The sequence below is a fragment of the Embiotoca jacksoni genome, unplaced genomic scaffold, assembly GCF_022577435.1.
Source record: "Embiotoca jacksoni isolate LCO1_2020_lvr unplaced genomic scaffold, fEmbJac1.0.p SCAF_17, whole genome shotgun sequence".
Lineage (NCBI taxonomy): Eukaryota > Metazoa > Chordata > Actinopteri > Embiotocidae > Embiotoca > Embiotoca jacksoni.
In genome coordinates this window covers 1,594,335-1,618,813 of record NW_027185307.1, presented here as the reverse complement: position 1 = coordinate 1,618,813, position 24,479 = coordinate 1,594,335, and the positions used below count along the sequence as shown (strand labels likewise).

Sequence of the window (24,479 nt, the reverse complement as noted above, 5' to 3'; positions counted from 1 at the left end):
CTCAAACAAATGACGTATAACATTCAAGTTTTGCAGTCATTTCTATAATTTAAATACATTTAAAAAACATAGCACTTACATTGGAAAAAATGCTTTGCTATTGTGTCAAGAACTAAAGAGTCCTTCAGAAAAAAAGGTTGTGACTGTCAAGGGATTTAAAAAGATCCCCAAAATATTACAAATAAATGATTGCATTGTAAAGCACATCCTCTACAAGTGGTGTAGATTTCAAGAAGTTATTATTAACTATGAAGGTAATACTGAGTTCATCTATTTATATTTATGTCGAATAAATGATTTAAAAAAAGCTCTTATACAAGACTGTAAGTATGCAGTCACAGGGTGAAATCAATGAAACTATCAGTATTACTGCATCAGTATATTTTAATACAGTTGGTAATGGGAAAAATGTGTACGTGCAACTGATTCATATCACATCTTTCAAAGGGTACAACACAAGTGTAACCTGGTTTTATTTGACTTCTAATTAAGACTTAAATATTGAATGTACAAGTCAAAGAAATAACATAATATTCTTTCACATAGATCACATATTGGGTTTTATTAACAACTAAGCAGGAATTGTTTAAGTGTTTCGTGGTTTACTTTGATTTGTAGTTTTCTCTTGACTTTACAGAGACAGTCACTCGAAAAGCAATGAAAGGACAAAGTTCATCCTTTTCATAATAAATGTATCGCAAGTCATAAAACAGCAATTGATATTGATATTTCATTGATGTTATCTGACAATAATTATTTTTATTTCTGTTTTTCAACAAACAACAGTCAGAGAAGGTTTAGATTTTCTATTAGTCAAAGCTATTTTCCTCCACAGGTCCATCGTTTGGATGAAGAGACCGACTTCCAGTGTTACTCGCTGCAGATCAGATGCCGGCCTGTGACAGATAACAATCAAAACAATGTCTGCAACTGCGAGCTGCAATAAATTCCTGTTCAGTTCCTGTTTGTCATTGCAGGATTTTAAAGTTCTGCAGCTGGTTTATAAATCAATGAATGGTTTTACTCTGCTGTTCCGCTGTAAACTGTCCAGACCTCTCTGACCAAACAGAATTTAAGGCCCAGACTAAATATGGAGAAGCAGCATTGAGTTTTTATTCACTGCTCCATTGCTCAAATCTTTGTCACTGGATCCTCTTCCAAATAAAATGACTCATCTTGCATTGTATTGTGTCTGCACAGGTAATTACATTCTCCTGTTCTATAAAAGCGTGTTCTGGTGTTTCATTTTATTTTGTGGGTTTTAAAACCTTTTTATGTTTGATGTAATACTCAGAACTGCCGTACTATTGGAAGAAGGTGTACAAATAATCTTGCCGTGCCTTCTGGTGGCTCAATGATCTAAAAGGAGCACAGAGTGTTTCATCACATTTACAACCCACTGTTGGCCAATCAGACGCCGTCGCTGCAAAGTAGAAAGTTAAATATAGGCAGCGGTGCATTGATTCCTGAGACCATAAGAGACTCTTCAGTAGCTGAAGCCGTTGGACTGTTCAAACCTGTTTTACAAAGCGCTCGAAGCAGGAGGATGAACACAGGTACAGTAGGGAGGACTGGTTTTATGGAGCTACTCATGTATCACCATATTATTATATAAATGCGATTATGTAAGCATATTATGAAATCGAATCAGGAATGTCACAAACTGTGTGGAAAAACTTGATGTCGATTTTGAAATTGACACAACAGTTCAGTTGATCTTGTTGGTGTTCAGCGTGGACAGATAAACAGAGAGAGGGTCAACGTCGACAAATACTGTTTGTGTTCCTCTGGGCAAGAGATATAATAAAACCACATTAAGGGAAGGAGGACGAGCTGTGAGCAGAAGAGAAATAAGGGTGAGCCAGCTGCGACAGAAATAGCTCTCTACTTTTTGGTTCTTCATCTGAAACAGTTTGGATAATAAGAGTGAACAAAATTTGGATTTGTAGAAAAAATCTCTTGCTTCTGAAGCTGCTAAAGACAAAACTTGGTGTCTTTTTAAAAATGACCAACTAAATTAAATTGTTTTCTTACAGCCATGAGGCTTCTCTGTGTGCTGCAGCTGGCCTGCTTGGCTGCTTGTAGTGCTTCCAGATCCAGAGACTGGGCTCATCATGGTGCCCCGATGTTTGCCGACCTCACCGTACGTGAGATGAAAGCCGTTCGCGCCTACCTGCATGCTATCCCAGAGATGGAGCTCACCGAGGCTCGAAACAAGGCTCTAAAGAAGAACAGTATCCTGTTGATGGAGCTCCATTTGCCCAGGAAGCACGAGGCCCTCCGAGCTCTGGACCGTGGACAGGCCAAACCCCAGCGCCAGGCCCGTGTGATCGTCCAGTTCGGGAACCAAACCAAACCCAACATTACTGAGTACATCGTGAGTCCTCTGCCAACCCCAAAGTCTCATGAAGTCAAAACATTCAAGGGTGAGCGGCATGTCCAGTTTGAGTCGAGGCCTATCACCGCTGTAGAGTATGGCCATGTTATTAACATTCTGCAGAAGATCACAACTAAAGCTCACACGCTCCTGTTTGAGACCACGGGAGGATTTTCCTTCACTAACTGCTCCAACCGCTGCCTGACGTTCTCGGACATCGCCCCCCGTGGGCTCCGTCCGGGTGAGAGGAGAAGCTGGATCATGCTGCAGAAGTTTGTGGAGGGTTATTTCATCCACCCAGTTGGATTTGAGGTTCTGGTCAACCACCGGGACCTGGATCCAGAGAAGTGGACCGTGGAGAAGGTCTGGTACAACAGCATGTATTTTGACAGTGTCGAGGAACTGGTAGAAAAGTATGACTCAGGAGAGGTGGAGAAGCTCAAACTGCCTGACCATGATGACGATGACCTCTACTCCACCTACATACCCCGAGGCCACAGCAACACTCCCACTGACATCCATGGACCGAAGCTCGTGGAGCCCCAGGGGCCTCGCTATCACATTGACCACAATTTTGTTGAATACGCCGGATGGTCTTTTGCCTACCGAGTGCGCTCCTCGGCTGGGCTTCAAGTATTTGACCTCCGCTTTAATGGAGAAAGGATTGCCTATGAGATCAGCCTCCAAGAAGCTATCGCCTTCTACGCTGGTGACACACCTGCTGCGATGCAAACGAAGTACATCGATGCAGGCTGGGCAATGGGCACCACGACCTACGAGCTGGCGCCTGGAATCGACTGTCCAGAAATCGCCACCTTTAAGGACCTTCACCACTACTTTGACACTGACAAACCCGTGCTGCACAAAAACGCCCTCTGTATCTTTGAGATGACCACTGCTACGCCACTGAGGAGGCATTTCAACTCCAACTTTCACGGGGGATACAACTTTTACGGAGGGCTGGAAAACACGGTTCTGGTGTTGCGGACAACCTCAACAGTTTACAACTATGATTACATCTGGGACTTCCTGTTCTACCAGAATGGGGTGGTGGAGGTAAAGGTCAGTGCTACCGGATACATCCATGCCACTTTCTTTACACCCAATGGACTTCATTATGGTTCTAAGGTGTACGACTATGTGCTGGGTAACCTGCACACACACCTCATCCATTATAAAGTGGACCTGGATATTGCTGGTAAGTATTCTAGCTCTGTTACGTAGTCATTATCTTCATCTGTATTTCAAAACAAAGGTCAGTGGAGTACTCAGCCAGACAGTCAGACTTTATTCTGGTAGCCCTCTTTTTTATGAGCTGCAACCATGGTTTATGTTTAATGTAAATTAAATTATATTACCATATAATAATAATATATTTCATTTATAGTTGTAATGTAGGCTTGAAGCTGTGAAGGTAGTTGAAAAAAAGACCCACTGCATCAGCTTTTACTGCTGCCAGTCCACATAAACGGGCCTACTGGACTTTACCCAGTCATAAAGGTTATCTGTGATCAATGTGCCATGTCTAAGTCAACAACTAACAATATCTTTTAAAACGTGTCGTCACTTCTATTACATTTTACTTCTACTAACGTATTTCTGCTGACAGAATTAAGACTGGAGTATTTTAAGGCAAAAGTAAAATGTTCCGTGTCTCAACACACTGCTTATCTCTTGACAACTCTTTGTCTTGACTGTGACGTAGGTCGAGAGAACAGCTTTGAGTCCATGAACTTGAAGTATGTTAACTTCACTAATCCGTGGAGCCCGAAGGATTTCGTCGTCCAGTCCAAACTCCACTGGACAGAACACAAGACTGAGCGATCTGCCGCTTTCCGTTTTGAGAAGAAGTTTCCGCGCTACGTGCGCTTCTACAACCCCAACGAGAAAAATAAATGGGGGCACCAGAAGGGTTACCGAATTCAGTTCAACTCACACGCCCACAGTGTCCTTCCGAGAGGCTGGGGAGAGGAAGTTGGCATCAGTTGGTCAAGGTAATAAAATGTTTTTCCCTTTTGTCGCTCCCATCAAAATGAGGAAAGTTTTCAAACCCAGTATGCAACGTTTTAATGGTTGCCACTGTTCTAGATATCTTGTTATATAATCTTGTACACGTTTCCCATAAATTCAGTCATAGTTGGCATTTTTTAAAGCATTGAGTTCATCAGTAAAGTTTGAATATATCATTTGTAATGATTTAACCAAGAAACGATCAGTGGGGTCAAAGAGGTTAATCTCTGGATTGGGAGTTTGATAAGAAATGGGGTCAAAGAAGGTGCAGAAAACAAAAAAAAAATGTTTTGAATATCAATGTTTTTTAACTGTCCGGGTCATGTGTTATCATTTAGGATACTATTTAACTTTTTAATATATAAAAAGTACATCCTTCTAAGCACCAAAAATACTGAACTACACTCACCTTAACTTCTGTTTTTGCCACTAGAAACCCAAATTTACACTAATTGGATACCACCTGACCACTTTGTGAATCTGCTGGTTGAACATCAAATTCATTCCCAACCAACAAGACTTTCTGAGAGAAATCCAGATGTCTGTGGGTGGTGGTCAACAAACACTGCATTCCTGTACATTTCAAGCCCAGTAACCCCGTGTAAGCAGATCAATGTAGTGGACAGAGGTCGACACAGCAAGGGAGGATCAGACTTGTACATTGGGGAAATAAAACAATCTCTTCACAAGCGCAAGGCTCAACACAGAAACACCAACTCCTCAGGACAGGACTCAGCAACCATCTTCATCTGAAGGACAAGGGACTTTTATTCGAGGACAGTAATGTACACATTTTGGCCGGGGAAGACCGATGGTTGGAAAGAGCAATGAGAGAAACCATCTTTGTCAAACTGTAAACAATCATTCACACCTGGACCATAACGACTCACATGATGGCCGGGTGAGCCAACGACCCGAAACCCATTCACACGATGACTACTGTGACCTTAACGATACACAGGATGGACCGGTGTGTCCCACATGTGGCCCTCTACATTAACCTACACCGCCTTTTAGACCACAAGCGTCCAGCGCATGCTATCAGGGTGTGCTAGCTGTCAGCTACATAAAGATGCTAATTAATGAAGAACAAATATTGACACTAACAGTCACTAAAAGCCACTTTCAACCCAAATCTCAGAACCCATCCACTACTGGTGATGATGATTTTGCCTAGAGGAGGAACAGCCAATGTTTCAGGGGTTTCAGTGTAACCAGCAGATATACGTGTTACTAATATTCAGACTTTCTCTTTCATGCACGTTGGTCTAATTAGCAAATTAAGATGCATGTGTCGATTTGGAAATGAGAAAGGACTAATATCTATAAAAAGCAACTCAGTATCATTGCAAAGTGTGAAATAGCCACGCTTTGGACTGTCTCGGCGTGAAACTTAGACGCACGTAAATGTCGTGATGCGGGATCATGGGACCAAAGTCCCACAGTGTTAGGAGGCAGGAGGGTTGGCTTGGTGGCATTAGTCACAGACCGTCAACCCCCACCATGTTTTTATTTTTCACTAACCCCTGCCATGTTCTTATTTGGTAGCCCCAGTTTTAGCTATAAGTTTCATTTTCCTATAAATGACATGGCTCTACGCATGCAGTAGGTTTCATATTCGTACAACAGAAAATGTGTAACTTTCATGCCCAGACAGCGCAAAGCGTGTCTATTTCACGTTTTACAGTGAAACCGGGTTGGTAAAAATATATCTGCATATGAGCGCAGACAAATATAAATAGTTAATAAAAAGATAAATTGGGACATCCCAAGACTGCATTTCAGCCATTCAGACTATGATTTCATGTGCTTATATCTGTCTATAGATACCGCTATCAACCACAATGCAGCAGCAAGTCTTGACAAGGAACAGATCATCAGTCTCCACCCACATTCAATGTAAACGTTGTCACACCGTTCAAAATCAGTTTCTAACTTGTAATGATTGACAGTCAGCTTGGTGACACACAAAGGCCAAGAACCTGCGGTGGCTTCGACACGTCAGTTTTGAAATGAGTGATCGACGGGCCGGTTGAAGTGGTCTCACTCTTTATGAGCTCTTTGTCTGTCAGTTGTCAGACATGTTACGCTGTGAACCGTCTCTCCTCAGATATCCTCTGGCTGTGACTCGTCATAAAGACAGTGAAGCTACCAGCAGCAGCATTTACGCCCAGAATGACCCCTGGACACCCGCCGTGTCCTTCGAGGACTACATCCGCAACAACGAAGACATAGTCAACCAGGTAAAGCAGTGAATAATGATTTAGGAACATTTCCTCTTTATTTTCCACAGTGTGTTTATAGGATGAACAACTGAGGACACCAGTTTGTCCACAATGTTTATTAAAGTCAAAATTGACATTCATGTGCTCGTAAAAACAAATTAACTAATGTCCCAAAATTTTGAACTATTCCTTTAACCTGAAAGACGTTTCACTGAAAAGTCCAACACACCCAGTTTTGAACAGTTCAGTAATATCATTTTTATTTATGATTATTTTTCAACACAACTTCCTTCCAATGTCCATTAACACTCAAAAAGTGTCAATAATTGAATCAGTCCGATCACCAACCTTTTTTTACCAGCGCAAAGAGTCACTATTCACTATCGGACAGCATCCTTTGTGAAAGTTCCTCCGAGAGGTTACATCATGGATTTAAGTTTGGTCTTCCTGAAAGAATCTAATCAACCGTTCTAGTCCGTCATCATCCTAGTGACTCACGAACACTGACATTTTCTTTTATTTGTACTTTTAATAAGAACCACCCGATCTGTGTTAGACGATAAAACGTGTTATGTTTGCTCTTCTGCGTGCAGGATCTGGTCGCCTGGGTAACGGTGGGCTTCCTGCATGTGCCTCATTCAGAAGACGTCCCCAACACGGCGACACCCGGCAACGCGGTGGGCTTCTTCCTGCGACCCTTCAACTTCTTTGATGAAGATCCTTCTGTGGCGTCCAGAAGCACCGTCATCGTCCGGCAGGGTCAGGACGGCAAGCCCGAGGTCCAGAGATGGACGTCAGAGGTCGTAGGTCACTGTGTGACAGACAGGCCCTTCTTTTACAACGGCACTTACGGAGGAGTCTAAAGGTGTTTCAGCACATTTCCTTTTTGCTCCAGTAAAGGAAATTGTACGATAAGGATCTTAGATGAATAACAATCACTTAAAGTACATCTAGTCCCTTTTATTCAAAATAACTTCTAACAATATAACAAACTTCGGAGTTGTTTTTTTTCCCAATGTTTAAATAATACAAATCATGTAAAGAAGAACTTTTTTTAAATGGAAAAGTTTATATCACAATGGTTTTTTTTTAATTAGTTCTGGTCATACATAGCAGTCAATCATTTTTAAAGCTGCAGACACATACAGGAGCACCTTCACTGTAATATTATCATTTTGTATGCATGTCTGATCCACTTCCTGTTTCTTCCTTGTGGCGTCAAATGAAGATAAAAATGGATTTAATGTTTAAGTGTACACGTATGTAGCGCACATGCTGAAACCACACATGGAAGCAGGCAGCGAGAAGAAGATCTGGTGCAGCAGATGAGGCCTCTAGAGCTCCGTTAATCCCATGTTGGGTCTCCATGGATGAGGTTTAGCAGCAGCGAGCATCCAGGATGCAGGATCCTCCGGATCCGTCTCACCGCCGCCCCTCAGCGGGCTCCGCTCGCCCCCATGGCAGGAATGTTTTTCCTGGAGAGACAACAGGCCTTTACAAAGCAAACAGCCTGATTCCGGATTCCTTCCCAGCAAACAGTGTAGGATGCTGGATACCAGCAGGCTGTGCCGTCGCCCCTGGAAACCAACCTTAAACACAATGTACAGAGTATCAGCAGCACATGTAACTGCTTTGTGATTTATGTCTCTAACTCAGTGTTGTCACTTCACAGGTTTCAACTCATTATTTCACCAAGTGACAAAATAAAATCACCTGTTTGGATAATTTGATTGTCGTTGATTTGATTTCTGTATCAAACAATAACGAATAAACATTCGTCTGTGTTATAACTGCCGAGGAGTGACGAGCATTTTGTGATAGCAGAGTGAGTTTGTGTGAAGTGTAAATAGTGTTTGGTTTTTTTGTTTGGGAAAAGGAATCCAGCCAACAACTGTCGTCAGGATTTTCACAATCGAAACCCCGTTTTTATAAGTGTGTGCTGATGTTTTACACGGTGAAAGAGGGAGAGTATGAGAACCAGGCACGCATCGGTGAATGGGTGTTCGAGGAGGAGACAGAAAAGACAATAAGAGGTGGGTAACAAGCATTCCTATAGCTGTTCCCATGGCAACGGTGGTGTTGACGTCACCACTATAGGACCGTACTGAACATAACACACAGTTTAAACTCACACTTTTACATGTACGACATCATCTCGCATCAACCCCAGTGTGAAGTTTGGTTTCCATCATGTTGGAATTTCTCTTCATGTTTTCTGAGCATCCTTAATTTAGTGGTGACACACTTATAAATAACACTTCATCCTAAATAACAGTAGAGGACTATGTGTATATAAAACCATCTGTTTTGACATGTGTATAAATACAGAGTATACATATATATAAATATGACAACATTGAACATTTTTCTACATTACAACAAATACTTTGTGAAGTTTAGCATGTAGAGAATCAGAAACTGTTTTTAGGGTTAAAAAAAAAGCCTGTGAACTTAGATGGTAATTCGCCGCCACCTTGTGGTGTCTTAAATAATTGTTTGGTGTGTTCAGATCATCAGAATATCCAACATCAATGTGTTTAAAAAATAAAAAGATTATTATTCAGTGATTCAAATTATATTTTAATAGGGATGGTCTTATTCATGTTCTTTATATTATTATCATGGTGGATCATTCAATAACTCCATTCAACTGCATGGAGAATTTTAAATTGGTCACGTGAAATATGAATTTTCTATTTCAGTATTCATATTATAAAGGGTGTCTCCAGCTATTTTACACATGACATTTAGTTTACTCATCATTAGGAGTCTGAAAATGTTTGTGTAACCTGGAGAACATTTTTAAATCCTGAAGAAAATAACCCTGATAATGTCAGCACGGTTCTTTGAGCACAAATATGACCGCTGCAATTTAAAGAGTCTGAAAAACAGAGTTTACTGCAGAGGGAGAATCATGTTGAGGTGCATTCTGGGAAGTTTGGGGTCTATTGACTTTGGAGGTTGATCTATAGCAGCAGGCTGAACCACATACTGCCAGACTGCACAGGATGAGTGAAGTGGGTCGAACTAAGAGCTGAAGCCTTTTCTTGGCGCTTAAAATTTAAACTTTGAACAATCACGAGTAAAATATCACCAAAGAAAAATATTCCATGCATACTTTTATCAATAAAGTGGATTAATCTGTATTTGGTGGGACAAAAAAACAATCACATAGTCTCAGTGAACACTCCATGAGGAACCTTTACAACACTTTGCTCTCCTCGGTTCTTGTTGTCATGGACTCCACAAGATGTTGGAAACGTTGCTTTAATTCTCCTCCATGTTGACTTGCTTACATCACATCGTTCCTGCAGATTTGTCCGCTGCACGTTCCTGCTGCCAAACTCCCGTTCTGCCAAACATGCTGCTCTGGATTCAGAGCTGACGTCGAGGGAGTCCGCTGAAGGTCCCTGAACTCATCGTTATGTTCGTGAAAGCAGCTTGAGATGACTTTTGCTTTGTGACATGTTGCATCATCCTGCTGGAGGGAACCGTTAGAAGATGGATTAGAAGAACCGAACTGGTTTAACATGTTGCTCATCCTGAGCTACTTTTCTATTTTCCACAGTTGTAAACAGTGATCATCTGAGTTTCCTTCATGTCCGCTCCAAACACTCGGACTAATATGCTTTTCTCTCGTCAACAAATTCTCTGTGCAGTGTCTTTTGTTTTTTGATACCATAATCTCTATTGTTGTGGAGAAAGTTCAGAAATACTAAAACCAGCCCGGCTGCAACCAACAACCGTGCCACAAGTGACTGAAACCGCTGGTGTGAACATGACCTGAAACTCCTGACCTGTATCCTCTCGTTATATGAACTGCACTGCAGCCACATGACTGGATAGGATAACTGTTCCTCATGAAGTGTTCAATGATCATTTTGCAGATTAATACATAATCCATTAACTATAAATAAACTAAGCAATAAACTTAAACTTAAACAAATGGATGACAGAGCTCTGTGGCCAAATCATGTGACTGCAATAAGTCTACCTTACACAATAGTAAGGAAGAAATTAGATAATTTAATGATTTAAAATATTTTTTAAAAGTTATAGTTGCTGAGAACTAAATAAAAATCATAGACTGCATATAAAAACATGTTCTCCCAAAGCACTACATCGTAATTTGAATAATGATTTTAAGATGAAAGAAATACTTTTGGTTTTGTTAAACATGTCACCATATTGTCTCTGCATTGTTTGATATTTGCTTCTTAGGATAAAAATGACATTTTCTTGAAATTGCCACAAACGTCCTTCTTGGCCGTTGTCGGTTGCCGTAGAAACTCGGGGGGCGTGAACATCGCGGGGGCGCGCCTCTGTGGTCTGAGCGCGCGGGACCTAAGGCGGTGTGAAAGAGATAAACACATCCGGGTTGGAGAGGAGACACGAACAGGTAAATCAGTCTGCTGCTGGCGTGTTGGTCACCTGGGTTTCTGGGCTTCATCTCAGCGCGTTCACGTCCAGCTGTTTCATCACGGCGCGTTCACGTCCAGCTGTTTCATCTCGGCGCGTTCACGTCCAGCTGTTTCATCTCCGCGCGTTCATGTCCAGCTGTTTCATCTCCGCGCGTTCACGTCCAGCTGTTTCATCTCCGTGCGTTCAGGTCCAGGTGTTTCATCACAGCGCGTTCACGTCCAGCTGTTTCATCACAGCGCGTTCACGTCCAGCTGTTTCATCACAGCGCGTTCACGTCCAGCTGTTTCATCACGGCGCGTTCACGTCCAGCTGTTTCATCACAGCGCGTTCACGTCCAGCTGTTTCATCACAGCGCGTTCACGTCCAGCTGTTTCATCACGGCGAGTTCACGTCCAGCTGTTTCATCTCAGCACGTTCACGTCCAGCTGTTTCATCTCAGCACGTTCACGTCCAGCTGTTTCATCTCAGCGAGTTCACGTCCAGCTGTTTCATCTCAGCGAGTTCACGTCCAGCTGTTTCATCTCAGCGCGTTCACGTCCAGCTGTTTCATCTCAGCGCGTTCACGTCCAGCTGTTTCATCTCAGCGCGTTCACGTCCAGCTGTTTCATCTCAGCGCGTTCACGTCCAGCTGTTTCATCTCAGCGCGTTCACGTCCAGCTGTTTCATCTCAGCGCGTTCACGTCCAGCTGTTTCATCTCAGCACGTTCACGTCCAGCTGTTTCATCTCAGCGCGTTCACGTCCAGCTGTTTCATCTCAGCGCGTTCACGTCCAGCTGTTTCATCTCAGCGCGTTCACGTCCAGCTGTTTCATCTCAGCACGTTCACGTCCAGCTGTTTCATCTCAGCACGTTCACGTCCAGCTGTTTCATCTCAGCGCGTTCACGTCCAGCTGCGGGTTCCTTCCAGCATCTGTCTGTTGTTGTTCTGTTGTTGTTGTTATTTTGTTGTTGTTGTTGTTGTTGTTGTTGTTGTGTGTGTGTGTGATGAAACGAGGCTGTTTCACTCAGGCGGGTCCAAACTGTCCGACGAGCCTCAGCAGCCCGGCTCGGTTCTGTCTGGGAACCTGGTGTTTGTTTGTTGGACTTCTGAAGTCTTGTGAACTTGTTCACCGTTGAGGTGAACCGAGTTTCCACTTCAGAACATTCCCGAACAGAAACAGCCGGTCGCTCGACTCCCGGTCCGGCCGACGGTACCTGGTACCGGACGCCGTGTTTGTTATCACCTCCGTTAGTGTTGACGTGAACGGAGACGATACTACGAGGTAACGCGAGAACACCGCAGACCGCTGATTGGTCAGAGAGAATCGTCACTGTTGGACGTGCAGGTGACGTACCTGGCAGCAATGATCAGCAAGAAGCAAAATTCAAGGTGTCCATCAAACTTGAACACAATCATTAAAAAGCAAAGACATGAGGGTGTCGGGTACAGAGAGGTCAGAGGAAGGGTTCGCATCCCTGGTCTCCATGTTCTCCACCTTTATACAAAAGAAAGGACATGTTTCATTTTGAGAAAGAACAAGAACAACAAAAACTGTAAAAATGAACTAAATCAATTTGGGGGTTTAAATTTTCTGGACTTTACAACTTTGAACAATACTTTAAAAATGAATTAGCTTAGACAATTTATCAATAACTCAACTTTAATGTCAATCCACCATTTGACATACAGACAGATCGACAAATGGTTTCACATCTCAGACAGAATTTAGTCACACGGTGAGCGAAATAAAAAGATTCAACAAGAAAAGTATAAATAAAAAACAGACAAAAACTACAATGAGGCTTGACTGCAATACACACACATACAGTATATATATACATATATACATATATATATACACATATGTATGTATATACATATGTGTATATATATATGTATATATGTATATAATGATATGAATGATATGATTTTTACTTTTGAATGAAGACTTGTTGACTTTCATGAATTGTTGTTGTGTTTTTATGTTTTTGTGTTGTGTACTAATGTTAACAATAAAGATATTATTAAATACAACATTTGAACTTTTTTAGCCGTATTTGTCTTGACACACTTTGTTATTTCTTTGGTGACTCAGCTGGAGTGATGGCGCCCCACAGAATCACTCCGTGGACGGCCGACGAGGTGCAGACGTTCCTCCGCCTGGTGGCCGACGACCGGATCCAACATCAGCTGCACGGAGCGGCTCGCAACGCTAAAGTGTACAAAGAGGTGGCGGCGCTGCTGGCCGTCCGCGGCTACCAGAGAACCTACCTGCAGTGCCGGGAGAAGCTGAAGAAGCTGAAAAGCGACTACCGCTCGATCAAGGAACAAAAAAACGGGAGCAACAGGAAGAACTGGAGGTGGTTCGAGCAGCTGGACGCCATCTACGGAGACAAACCGGCCAGCGGCGGGAGGACACGCCTGCACGACACGGTGGCGGGGATGTTGGACGCCCTGATGGAGGACGGCAAGTCGTTTTGTTCACGTTGACTTTGGAAGAAATGTTTGTTTTCTTTCTTTTATTCTCAAACCTGTAAAATAAACATCTCAGACAGCATTTAGGCTTTTTATTGCTGTTTCATGTAGTTTGAATGATTAACAAGTCATTTGTATTTGGATCAAGACTCCATTTCTGTCAGCTCGGAGAGTTCGATGTCCTCTGATGATGATGACGATGATGATGATGATGATGATGATGCCACGCTCCCGGTGGTGCCAGCAGCAGCAGCTCAGACACCGACTGCCAGTGAGTCACATTCACCAAACAGATTAAATATCGTTTCTGACTAAGTGTAACTGGAGGCTGCAATTTACAGATGTGCCCTAAACGCCTCACAGGTATCGGTAGACGAGAGTTAGATCGTTGTGCTCAAACAATCATCTCGTCACTTCGTCTTCCTCGATGCATTTTGATGACATCATCTGAAAGGTGCTCACGCCGTAGACTCTGATTGGCCCACGTTGGCCCCGGGTCCGTTGGTTCTGTTGGTATGTTGTTTTGTTGGGTTTGTTGGTCTGTTCTGTTGGTTCTGTTGTTCTGTTGGGTCTGTTGGTCTGTTCTGTTGGTTCTGTTCTGTTGGGTCTGTTGGTCTGTGCTGTTGGTTCTGTTGTTCTGTTGGGTCTGTTGGTCTGTTCTGTTGGTTCTGCTGGTCTATAAGTTCTGTTGGTCTGTTGTTCTGTTGGGTCTGTTGGTCTGTTCTGTTGGTTCTGTTGGTCTGTTGGTTCTGTTGGTCTGTTGGTTCAGTTGTTCTGTTGGTTCTGTTTGTCTGTTGTTCTGTTGGTTCTGTTGGTCTGTTGTTCTGTTGGGTCTGTTGGTTCTGTTGTTCTGTTGGTCTGTTGGTTCTGTTGTTCTGTTGGTTCTGTTGGTCTGTTGGTTCTGTTGTTCTGTTTGTCTGTTGTTCTGTTGGTCTGTTGTTCTGTTGGTTCTGTTGGTCTGTTGTTCTGTTGGTCTGTTGTTCTGTTGGTTCTGTTTGTCTGTTGGTCTGTTGGTTCTGTTTGTCTGTTGTTCTGTTGTTCTGTTTGTCTGTTGTTCTGTTGGTTCTGTTGGTCTGTTGGTTCTGTTGGTCTGTTGGTTCAGTTGTTCTGTTGGTTCTGTTGGTCTGTTGGTCTGTTTGTCTGTTGTTCTGTTGGTTCTGTTGGTCTGTTGTTCTGTTGGGTCTGTTCGTCTGTTGGTTCTGTTGTTCTGTTGGTTCTGTTGTTCTGTTGGTTCTGTTGGTCTGTTGGTTCAGTTGTTCTGTTGTTCTGTTGGTTCTGTTTGTCTGTTGGTCTGTTTGTCTGTTGTTCTGTTGGTTCTGTTGGTCTGTTGTTCTGTTGGGTCTGTTGGTCTGTTGGTTCTGTTGGTCTGTTGGTTCTGTTGTTCTGTTGGTTCTGTTGGTTCTGTTGGTCTGTTGTTCTGCTGGTTCTGTTGGTCTGTTGTTCTGTTGGTTCTGTTTGTCTGTTGGTCTGTTTGTCTGTTGTTCTGTTGGTCTGTTGTTCTGTTGGTTCTGTTGTTCTGTTGGTTCTGTTGGTCTGTTGGTTCTGTTGGTCTGTTGGTTCAGTTGTTCTGTTGTTCTGTTGGTTCTGTTTGTCTGTTGGTCTGTTTGTCTGTTGTTCTGTTGGTTCTGTTGGTCTGTTGTTCTGTTGTTCTGTTGGTTCTGTTTGTCTGTTGGTCTGTTTGTCTGTTGTTCTGTTGTTCTGTTGTTCTGTTGGGTCTGTTGGTCTGTTTGTCTGTTGTTCTGTTGTTCTGTTGGTCTGTTGGTTATGTTGTTCTGTTGGTCTGTTGGTCTGTTGTTCTGTTGGTCTGTTGTTCTGTTGGTTCTGTTGGTTCTGTGGAAATGACAGTCACACACACGAATGGAAAAAGTGAATTGATGAAAAAGTGAATTGATGAAAAAGTGAATTGATGAATGTGCTTTGTTTGTCTTTTTTTCTCGTCTCCTGTCCAGACGGGAGGAAACGGAGTCGGGAGCCGAAGTACGTGAGCGTCCTGAAGGAAACGCTGGCGGCAGACGTGGAGCAGCAGAAGCTGAACCGGGCGCAGCGAGAGCAACATTTCCAGAAGCTCCTGGATGACATGAGGAGATCCAGAGAGCAGGAAGCTGCTCTGAGGAGGGAGGAGATGGCTGCGACCGCCGCCTTCAACCAGGCCTTCCTCAGCACGCTGCAGCAGCTCGCTCAGGTGATACGAAGCCGGCGGGACCCGGAGTGACCCGGAGTGACCCGGAGTGACCCCGAGTGACCCCGAGTGACCCGGAGTGACCCGGAGTGATCCGGAGTGACCCGGAGTGACCCCGAGTGATCCGGAGTGATCCGGAGTGACCCCGAGTGACCCCGAGTGATCCGGAGTGATCCGGAGTGACCCCGAGTGACCCCGAGTGACCCGGAGTGACCCGGAGTGACCCCGAGTGACCCCGAGTGATCCGGAGTGACCCGGAGTGACCCGGAGTGATTCGGAGTGACCCGAAGTGACCCGGAGTGACCCACCTTCATTCAGTTTAACAGGTCCAGGGACTGTTCCTGGTTCGGTGGGCGTCTGCAGGACGGGACGCGTCCAGGTGATCTGGGATCTTTAGAGGGAACGCTGCATGCAGGTGTGCGTGCGTACGGTTGTGTATTTCTACTTTTGTGTGCGTTCTTTATGGATCTGACACGTTGTTTTACACATGAAGCCTCCACAGCGCAGCGACCTCCTCCTTCAGAGGAGCTCCACCAACGGTTGTGTTCCTGGTTCTCCATCTCTGGATGCAGTTCGCTGCCTGAGGAGATGAAGGACTGTGATGAAGCTGATGAGCTGAGTGTCGGTGCAGCGTCGCAGCACTCAGCTCTCGTGATCGTCCAGTTCTACAATGTTTGATTTTATTGTGTCTTTTCTCAAAGCTCGTGAAGCAGTTTTCTGAGTTTTGTGTCATAATTTATTTTCTCAATATTAAAGCCCTCTGAAATGTCCTGAGCTCGGTTCACTCACTTCCTGTTTCCACGCAACACTCGGCTATCGGTTTCCCCCAAAATGATGAAATTAGAAAAAGACCTTTTCCAAAAACTTTTCCAAGTTTTTAAAACTCTTGAAAATATTTAGATAAATATGTCAACAATGTTTGATGAACACCAGATTTAAACATGACCTGTTTAATCTTTAAGAAAAAAGGTCACCGTGGGTGGAAAGTATCACATGATACAACAGGTCCAACATATTAAATATATAAAGAGCCGTTGACGAGAGGTTGGTTAAATGTGTGATTCCTGACTCGTGTTGCTTTCCTGAGAAAAGCTCCCTGAAGGTGAAGAAACGCCAGATATTTAAATTTTCTCATGTAATGGAGGAGGTGGGATGAATCTCAGGCTGAAAGAGGAGCAGATGTAATAAATTAGTGAAGCTGGACTTTCATGTCATGTAAGTTCAATGTCACTTTACTCTGAAAATATCATTTTATATTTAAAGTAAGCAGTCGTGGACTCCAAATATGTGACCGTAACTGACAGAAAGCATTTCACTGCATAGTGAGCACTTTTACTTCTCATATTTGAAGTACATTTTGCTGATAATACTTACAAAGATACTTTCCCTGAAGTAGGCCAAAGGTTTTAAAAACAGGACTTTTATTTGTTGTGGAGTATTTCCACGTTTTACTTCAGTGAAGGATCTGAAAACTTCTTCCTCCACTGAAAACACCCTGAATATCACTTTTATATCAAAAATATGGGTTTGTCATGAATCAGCTGAGAAGGTTGAGTAGATGGAGAGTTTTTATGGCTCCTCTAAATCCTCCACACTAAATATCTTTTTATTTCAAAGTTATTTTTCCCCTTAAACCGGCCAGATGCTGACAGCAGGTCCAGCTGCTCCACCTCAAAAACACAAATACAAACTTCTTGCTGAGCGTCGGAGGTCTGTTTGTTCTTCAAGTGTGCTCATGTTGGAACGACGGGGATTCACCACAATGTGAAAACCACGAGACGGCGTTTCGTTCAAACTGATGCAAAGAAATGCAGCTAAATAAATAAATATATGGTAATGAAGTACGTAACGTAGATAAATGCTATATTAAAAAGGCAAATATCAAGCAAAGGGCAGCAACTTCAATAAAATAACCTATTTCTTAGTTTCATTTCAGAGTCCTGATGCTGAAACAGCTGTTTTCTACTATCTACTATTACATTTTAATATTAAATTAGCTATTTATTCTATAAGCAACGAACCTTACCTGCTACATGAACCTGTGAGCAGCCATCGATGTTCACTGTCCTGCTCACATTTCTTCTGACAGCTGACAGTTTATTTCAAAATGTATTGCCTGATTTCATTATTTATTATTATATATTATGTGTTATTATATATTTCATTTCAATATAACGTATACATATACCAGATAGTCTGAGTGTGGCCTGGAGCGGGGGTTAAAAACCACGTAGGAGGGTGTTTCCCATGTCTTTGCATCTACATTGGTGATCGTATAGTTTTGCACACGACCCACAGATTTGCAGTCGGAGCACCTGAGCCTTTTTCGGGGACTGGATCAGACATGTTTTGCATCTTTCTTTGAGCCCGCTGATTTCCCTGAAGATAGTTGACTCAGCTGAGCTACGACACCAGCAGACCTCCTCAGGCCAAACATCATTTATTTTGATCAGTTGATGCACATAATCGTGGTCTTCGGCAGCACACAGCGTTGCCCGTCTTCACCTGTCTTCAGCACCACAGATGGTATCTGGAGGTGCTGGTTCTGGTTCTGGTCCATCCCCTGTAGGTCCCTCCTCATCCTGAGGCGATGACCTCCGGCACCAAGACAACATCCGTCTCCAGAGCCGTGAGGAACATGAACCTCCACCTGGCCTTGAGGATGCAGCAACACATCTGTCTTTGGACAGCTGACTGTTCAATGGTAGCTGGAGTTGGTTGCGGAGAGGCTCTCGGTATGGACTGATGAGGATGAGCGCCACCATCCCCAACGATGCCAAAGCCTGGTGGGGGTCCTGCTGCTGTTCACAATACACCTGGCTGTTCCCCAGAGGAAACACAAAACACGTCAATGAACAGCCTGAAACGGAGCAGAATGGAAAAGCTTTGCCAGTAGCGGTGCTCTAACATGTATCTGGCAGTACTGGATGAAGAAAGAAATACAGGAATGATTTATCTCTTCACATAAACTTCTATTAAATGTGTTACCCTGTTAGTGTGTGTTTTCCTTTACATTTTGTATTACTGTACCAAGCTACATGTAACATACATGCATGGTCACGAACAGTTCCTACTGTGATGTCTGCGCTGAATGTTATCACATAATGTTATCACTATGTTGCTATAAAGACCAATTACAATTCATTTTTCCTCTCATCCCAAGCCATATTTATTTTATTTTATTAGTTTTTGGTATATATAGTTTTTGTGTGTGTATTTATTTATTTTGTGTGTGTATATATCTTATTTTATGTATACGTATTTGTAAATGTCTTGTTGTGTGCATCTGTTTTTGTTTCTTTGCTGATGTAACAACTACATTTCCCCACTGTGAGATTAATGAAGTCCAAGTCTAAGTCTACAACATAGATATGAATTAAAATGCTGTTCATTAAGTATGGGTAAGTCAGGCTGTACTTTCTATATGTTTTCTTTTGCACTGAAATGGAATCAAATCATGAGAGCACAGACCATTAAAACATGATGCTTGTTTCGGTAGGTTTGACCTATCGTTAAATCTGTAGTACAACTATAGTGTAGAAGAGCAACATAGATCACGGCTTTAAGAATAGCTTCAAAAACCATTAACATATGTTGCCAGCCGGCAGGAGGAAGACTCGCCGTCTGTGGAACAAAAACAGCTTCATGTTGGAGTCATGTGAGCGAACACAGCTGGAGGATTTGTTCGTGACTGAGGCAGTGAAATGTTTTTACGTTAGTTTTGGTTTGTGTAGAACGACAGTGTGCTGAAGACAACTGCTTGCTTGTGTGTGTGTGTGTGTGTGTGTGTGTGTGTGTGTGTGTGTGTGTGTGTGTTTTCTCCATGCATCTCATCAGGCTCCTGTGACTCACCTGTGGCTGATCATCCTGAGGGCAGCTGGCACAGCTGTGTCGTCGTTCCACTAATCACCTCCGGCAGTATATCAACCCCAGTTTTTACTGCTGATCTTTCTTTTTGTTTTATGGATTTTCTTTGATTGTAAAAGGGAGAACAATAGGACTTTTTTTTATATAATAAATCTCACATCCTCAAATGTAAAATTCAAGGGTTCTAAATTATTCTTTCCTGCATTTAAGAATGAAATAAGTGACTATGTGGACTTGATGAAATATTCAGAGAACTCTTCGAGCTCTTCAGACTGCAGCTCTTCACGACATCTGTGACAGCGCCGGAATAATGATGAAACAATAAATTGAATCTTTTGAATGAAGAGCCTTGTTAGAGCAACTCTCACTGAACTGAAAAGAAACGGATGCAAAGGAATTAAGTAAATAAATAATAGTTACTGGATGTAACTGCAGTTCTATGAGTACGTTCGTGTTTCACTACATTCGTCCACCCTGCCGAGACAATGGTGGTGGAAACACTGCATATTACGATGCTTGTTACAGTAGATGTGTAGCAGTACGTTTTAAAGAGCTGCTTCAGAGTCATTTTCCTGGATGAACGATGACATACGCCATCTAAAGAGAGAAGAACGGTTGAACGTAGATGTGAAAACACTGAATGCAGGTTGATTTCACTCACATGAAGGATCTACCTCGGGCCAATAACAAAGTTAGAAAGGCAAGAATTGCTTATGTTTTTCACTTGCAAAGAGACAAATCTAAGATATGGCAGCATCCATACCTGACCTTGATGTACTAATGCTTCCCATGACATGATTATAATGTGCCTTGTGGTGGCGCTATAATTTGCGCTCAATAAAGTTAAAATATTCGAAAGATGTGAAACCAAAGTTTTGCACATCCACAAAGGCACTTTGGCACTATTTATGTTTAAGTGATTTAATTGTTTCGAAAATATTGAATATTGAACTAAAATAGACAAGAATTTCCAAAGTTCCAGAAAATGTGTGTTACCATGGCAACCCTCTTCATTAAACTGATTGATGACACTATTTGAGCAGTTTTAAACGGCAGTTAGTCAGAGTGCAAAATGTACAGAAGCAGTGAAGAGGAAACGGTTTCCAGGCTGAGCAGTGAACCGTAAAACAGCGCTGGATGCTTTCTTGTCAGACTGTTATATCATCCTTTAATTTAGCTGTCTATCTAGGACAGATTCTGCTGCAGCTCATAGATTACCAGGCAGAGAGCAGGAATTGTAGCTTGCAGCATTACAAAGACACAAAGTCACAACTACACATTCATGGAGAGCAGCTAAAACCTGCCAATAATACGTACAAAGCACCGTCCTGAGTTCCACTAAGAGCTCCGGAAGGAAACCTCCTGTTTTTTTTAGATGGAAATGCATCATTCATGCCCAAATGAAAAACAACAACTTGTAAAGGGGGGCGGAGCCACCGGTGGGGCTCATCATTACTGACACACGCATGGGAAGTGTGTTTTCATCTTAGAAAAGAAAATGCTCCCTTTTTATGTAGTATGAGGTCTACCCAGCTCTCTGCTGGATATAAATGTAATACACCTTCACACCTCATACAAACACAAACATCTAACAGGATGTCCTTTTAACATTTGAAAGAATGTACGTCATTAAATGCAGACATGACTCGGATCCAGTTACATGCTCATTTGTAGATTTTGCGATGTAACAATCAAGGAAGCTGTTTAAGACCAGAGTAAAACAAAGTGTGAGTCTGGAAGGACGACGGCTGCATGGAGGAGAGGACACGCTGGATGGTTTCATTAGCAAACTTTTATTCAAATCTTTTAGACAACGCACAATTTGTCATCTAACCTGATCAACATGTGATTGCTAGGTTCAAGTGTCTCAAAGAAATACTTCTTTATCTGCTACACAAAGTCATAATTAGAAAGTTTTTAACTCAACTGAAGATAAATCAATTTTTACCGTTTTTTGTTTTGCTGCATAGAATTCATACAGCTGATCACAGTGTCATAAAAAAAAATATTATTCATCCAAGGACAACACAAGAGTCTACACATGCAGAGAGCATCCATTCACAGCACGACCCATTGGATGTACATTTATCCCCATGTGACACGTACTCCAGCATTTCTCAGGCCTTCGGGACCAACGGCTCTATTCTGGTACCGGTGAGTCCAGCTCAGTGGCAGTTCGGTGCGGCACGAGGGGCTTTTTTTCTACGGATGTGCTTATTTGCAATTTTCCAAGATCAACGTGAACCCGGCTGCACCGAGATGGGCCGAACAGCGCAAGAGGGGGCGTGTCATTAAAGAGGCTCGTGAACAGCGCAGTTAAACGAGGTTCTGAATTCCTGACAGAGCGCACACGAACAGACCGACACCACCGTCAGGTTGGGTGGATGTTCCACGTATTTAATCCCACGGACATAAATAATTCAAACAAAGGGTTTTTTTTATGCAACTTTCTAATTCAGTTAATCATATAAAAAAATGAAGCCAACTCTTGTCTAATGAAGTGGATGTGAATCAGACATCATGACGCAGCAGCCAATCTCAGCCATAAAATATAAAAGACACTCAGGTTAACTACAAATGAATAAAAATTACACTGAAAGAGGAAACAATTCAAAAGTGTCTAAATCTACTCATCTGATTCAGTAAACTAGCTGCCATGCAAGACCATGGAGTGTGACAGTGCATCATTTATGCATAACAGGTTAATGCAATTTACGTACGGCAGCTTAATAATTGATGGTTTGAAAGTAAATTATTCTCAGTCAAAGCTCCCGATGCAGTTTATTTATTAACACAACATCAGTGACGTCTGGAGCACATTGCTCTTCATCAGTGTTGTTAATAAATGAATTAACAGTCTGCTGGTTTTAAAGGGGCTGATCTGATTGGCCATGGTTGAAGTCGGCTGTGACACCTTCTAATTATCTATCAACACTGCTGTGTTGCGCCAGAGTTGCACCTTTACTTATGGCCCCAAATATCAAACAAGTTTGACACACCTCCTTGCTCAGATGGACCAAAATAGCGCCCAGACTCTAAAGCAGACAAATCATTTGTGACAATGCAATAAAAATAAACATCATATTTTTTCCTTTGTGGCCAATCTATATATTAGATGTGTTATCTTCTATTATTATACGTCCTAAAGGGAGTATGGATACAGTTAAGGCGTTGATCTAAAGAATGTAACGTGTATTTGGCAACCTCCCATCATTTACTATAATCAAAGTTAGTTTCATGGTCATGATAAGGTGACATCACACAGGTCACACATACAACATCTGTGTCTACTGTAAAAACGATTGTATGAAATGTTTATTCTTGAAAGCTATCTGTTTTTAGTCCCTCCAGGAAATTAAGATTTTGCGATCGCAGTAATAATCTAAATTCAAGCATTCTCTGCTATACTAGCAGGAGATTGCAATTTTGCAATTTCCCGCAATATTTCCAGAAAAAAAGCTTTTCAGTAAAGGCTCCTCTAAAGGTATTACAGCACAAAGGAAGTCCAACCAAACAAAACTCTGCTGCAAGGCTCTGCTCGCTGTCTTCTCACCATCAAAACAAACCACATGCCGGCTGACCAGAAGAAAAGGAACAAACGAAAAACAGGAAGTGACAGGGTTTGTGTGAAATGTGGTTACCATGGGAATAAGGAATAGTTTTATATACACTTAACGGTCATAAGAGACTGAACTTTGTTTCTGTGCATACAGTATGTGTTGAATTAATATTATCTAAAACTCATTTCAAGCACTTTAAAGCTACATCACTTTATGATTTTTGAGGGCACGGTCCTTTAAATTAAAAAATAAAGAGATTAGAACTTAAATATTTGTGATGCACAGTATGCTTATCATAACAGAAAGTGCTTACATGTGACTCTTTATTAGGTAGTTTAGAAATTGTTTCCTTCTGTTTGCAATTCATGCTAATTCCCAAACTTTTCCCAGAAATAAATCACTTTGAACTTTTCATTTTTTAAGAAACGTGGCTACAAAATGAAGCATTTTTGATTGGAACAATCACAAAAAAACTCCTGGAGGGACTGTGCATTGTTTTCATTAGCAGATGCATTGTATTGCACATTTACTTTACGAGACTTTGAAAATGAACTCTTGTACTAATTTTCATGTTTTCTATGTATATATATATATATATATATATATATATCTTATTCCTCTGTTCCATAAAGCTTTATGGTTGTTGTTACTTTCAGTAAGAACCAATGTGGGTGGAGCTTCAGGCTAGAATACAGTAGTTTTGGTGTTTTCATTAGATTTATAATAAAAATATATAATCAAGGAAAACACACTGTTGTGTATGAAAACCAAATCATTTTTTCTGTGAATTGCGGCATTGATTGAAAATGTTACTTCTGTATTTTTCCACGCTTCGGCAGCCTGAGTGTGATGAGTTCTCTCATGTTTTGGCATTTTGACAGCAGTCAGAACTTGGTAGTGGGAACGAGAAATTATTCTGAGCAGCTGTTTGAAACCAAATCAAAAGATTTAAGTGGCTCAAGCACTGAAGTATTTGACACTTCAGGGTTTGAATAATAGAAATGACTGTAATTAAAATAAGCAATCTACCTGGATCACTTTTAAAGGTTATCCAAGGAAGTGTTTTTGTTTTAAGATATCGATTGAGCTTGAGTTAAAACCAGCTATTTTTTTTTTATTTTTTTTTTAAAGGTTTCTTAAATTATGTGCACGTTGCAAGAGTGAGTGGCAGCTTCATTTAGGCTACATTGATAAATAAATAAAAAAGAGCCTGTAGTAATGACCTGATGGGGCAACAGTACAAAGATAAAAAAGATTGTCATATAACTCTCACTACATACTGTCAAACACTGTAAGTTCAAAATGTAAAGCACATTTATGATAAAAATCTTGAAATACACATTATGAAAAAGAGACCATGCTAACATTACTAGGGTACAGAATAA

At 41.9% G+C, this 24,479-nt stretch overlaps 2 protein-coding genes across 2 annotated transcripts; both read left to right on the top strand.

Annotated features, from left to right (window-relative positions):
- Positions 1–1,525: 1,525 nt before the first annotated feature.
- Positions 1,526–8,402, top strand: aoc1 (amine oxidase copper containing 1). The gene is made up of 5 exons (XM_069151233.1): positions 1,526–1,556; positions 2,037–3,575; positions 4,083–4,371; positions 6,498–6,630; positions 7,206–8,402. Exons 1-5 carry the CDS (start codon positions 1,547–1,549, stop codon positions 7,473–7,475), a joined length of 2,241 nt encoding a protein of 746 aa, XP_069007334.1. The 5' UTR covers positions 1,526–1,546; the 3' UTR covers positions 7,476–8,402.
- Positions 8,403–10,900: 2,498 nt separating this feature from the next.
- LOC138199281 (zinc finger and SCAN domain-containing protein 29-like) lies at positions 10,901–16,441 on the top strand. Its single transcript, XM_069151232.1, has 4 exons — positions 10,901–11,011; positions 13,109–13,480; positions 13,637–13,759; positions 15,438–16,441. The coding sequence occupies exons 2-4, from the start codon at positions 13,117–13,119 to the stop codon at positions 15,698–15,700; spliced, it is 750 nt and encodes a 249-aa protein (XP_069007333.1). The 5' UTR covers positions 10,901–11,011; positions 13,109–13,116; the 3' UTR covers positions 15,701–16,441.
- The last annotated feature ends 8,038 nt before the right edge of the window (positions 16,442–24,479 follow it).

Coding starts and splice junctions, on each gene's coding strand:
- aoc1 (XM_069151233.1), top strand. Junction 3,576..4,082: donor AGTGGACCTGGATATTGCTG/GTAAGTATTCTA, acceptor ACTGTGACGTAG/GTCGAGAGAACAGCTTTGAG. Junction 6,631..7,205: donor ACGAAGACATAGTCAACCAG/GTAAAGCAGTGA, acceptor TTCTGCGTGCAG/GATCTGGTCGCCTGGGTAAC.
- LOC138199281 (XM_069151232.1), top strand. CDS start 13,117: ATGGCGCCCCACAGAATCACTCCGTGGACGGCCGACGAGGTGCAGACG. Junction 13,481..13,636: donor GGACGCCCTGATGGAGGACG/GCAAGTCGTTTT, acceptor ATTTGGATCAAG/ACTCCATTTCTGTCAGCTCG. Junction 13,760..15,437: donor AGCTCAGACACCGACTGCCA/GTGAGTCACATT, acceptor TCTCCTGTCCAG/ACGGGAGGAAACGGAGTCGG.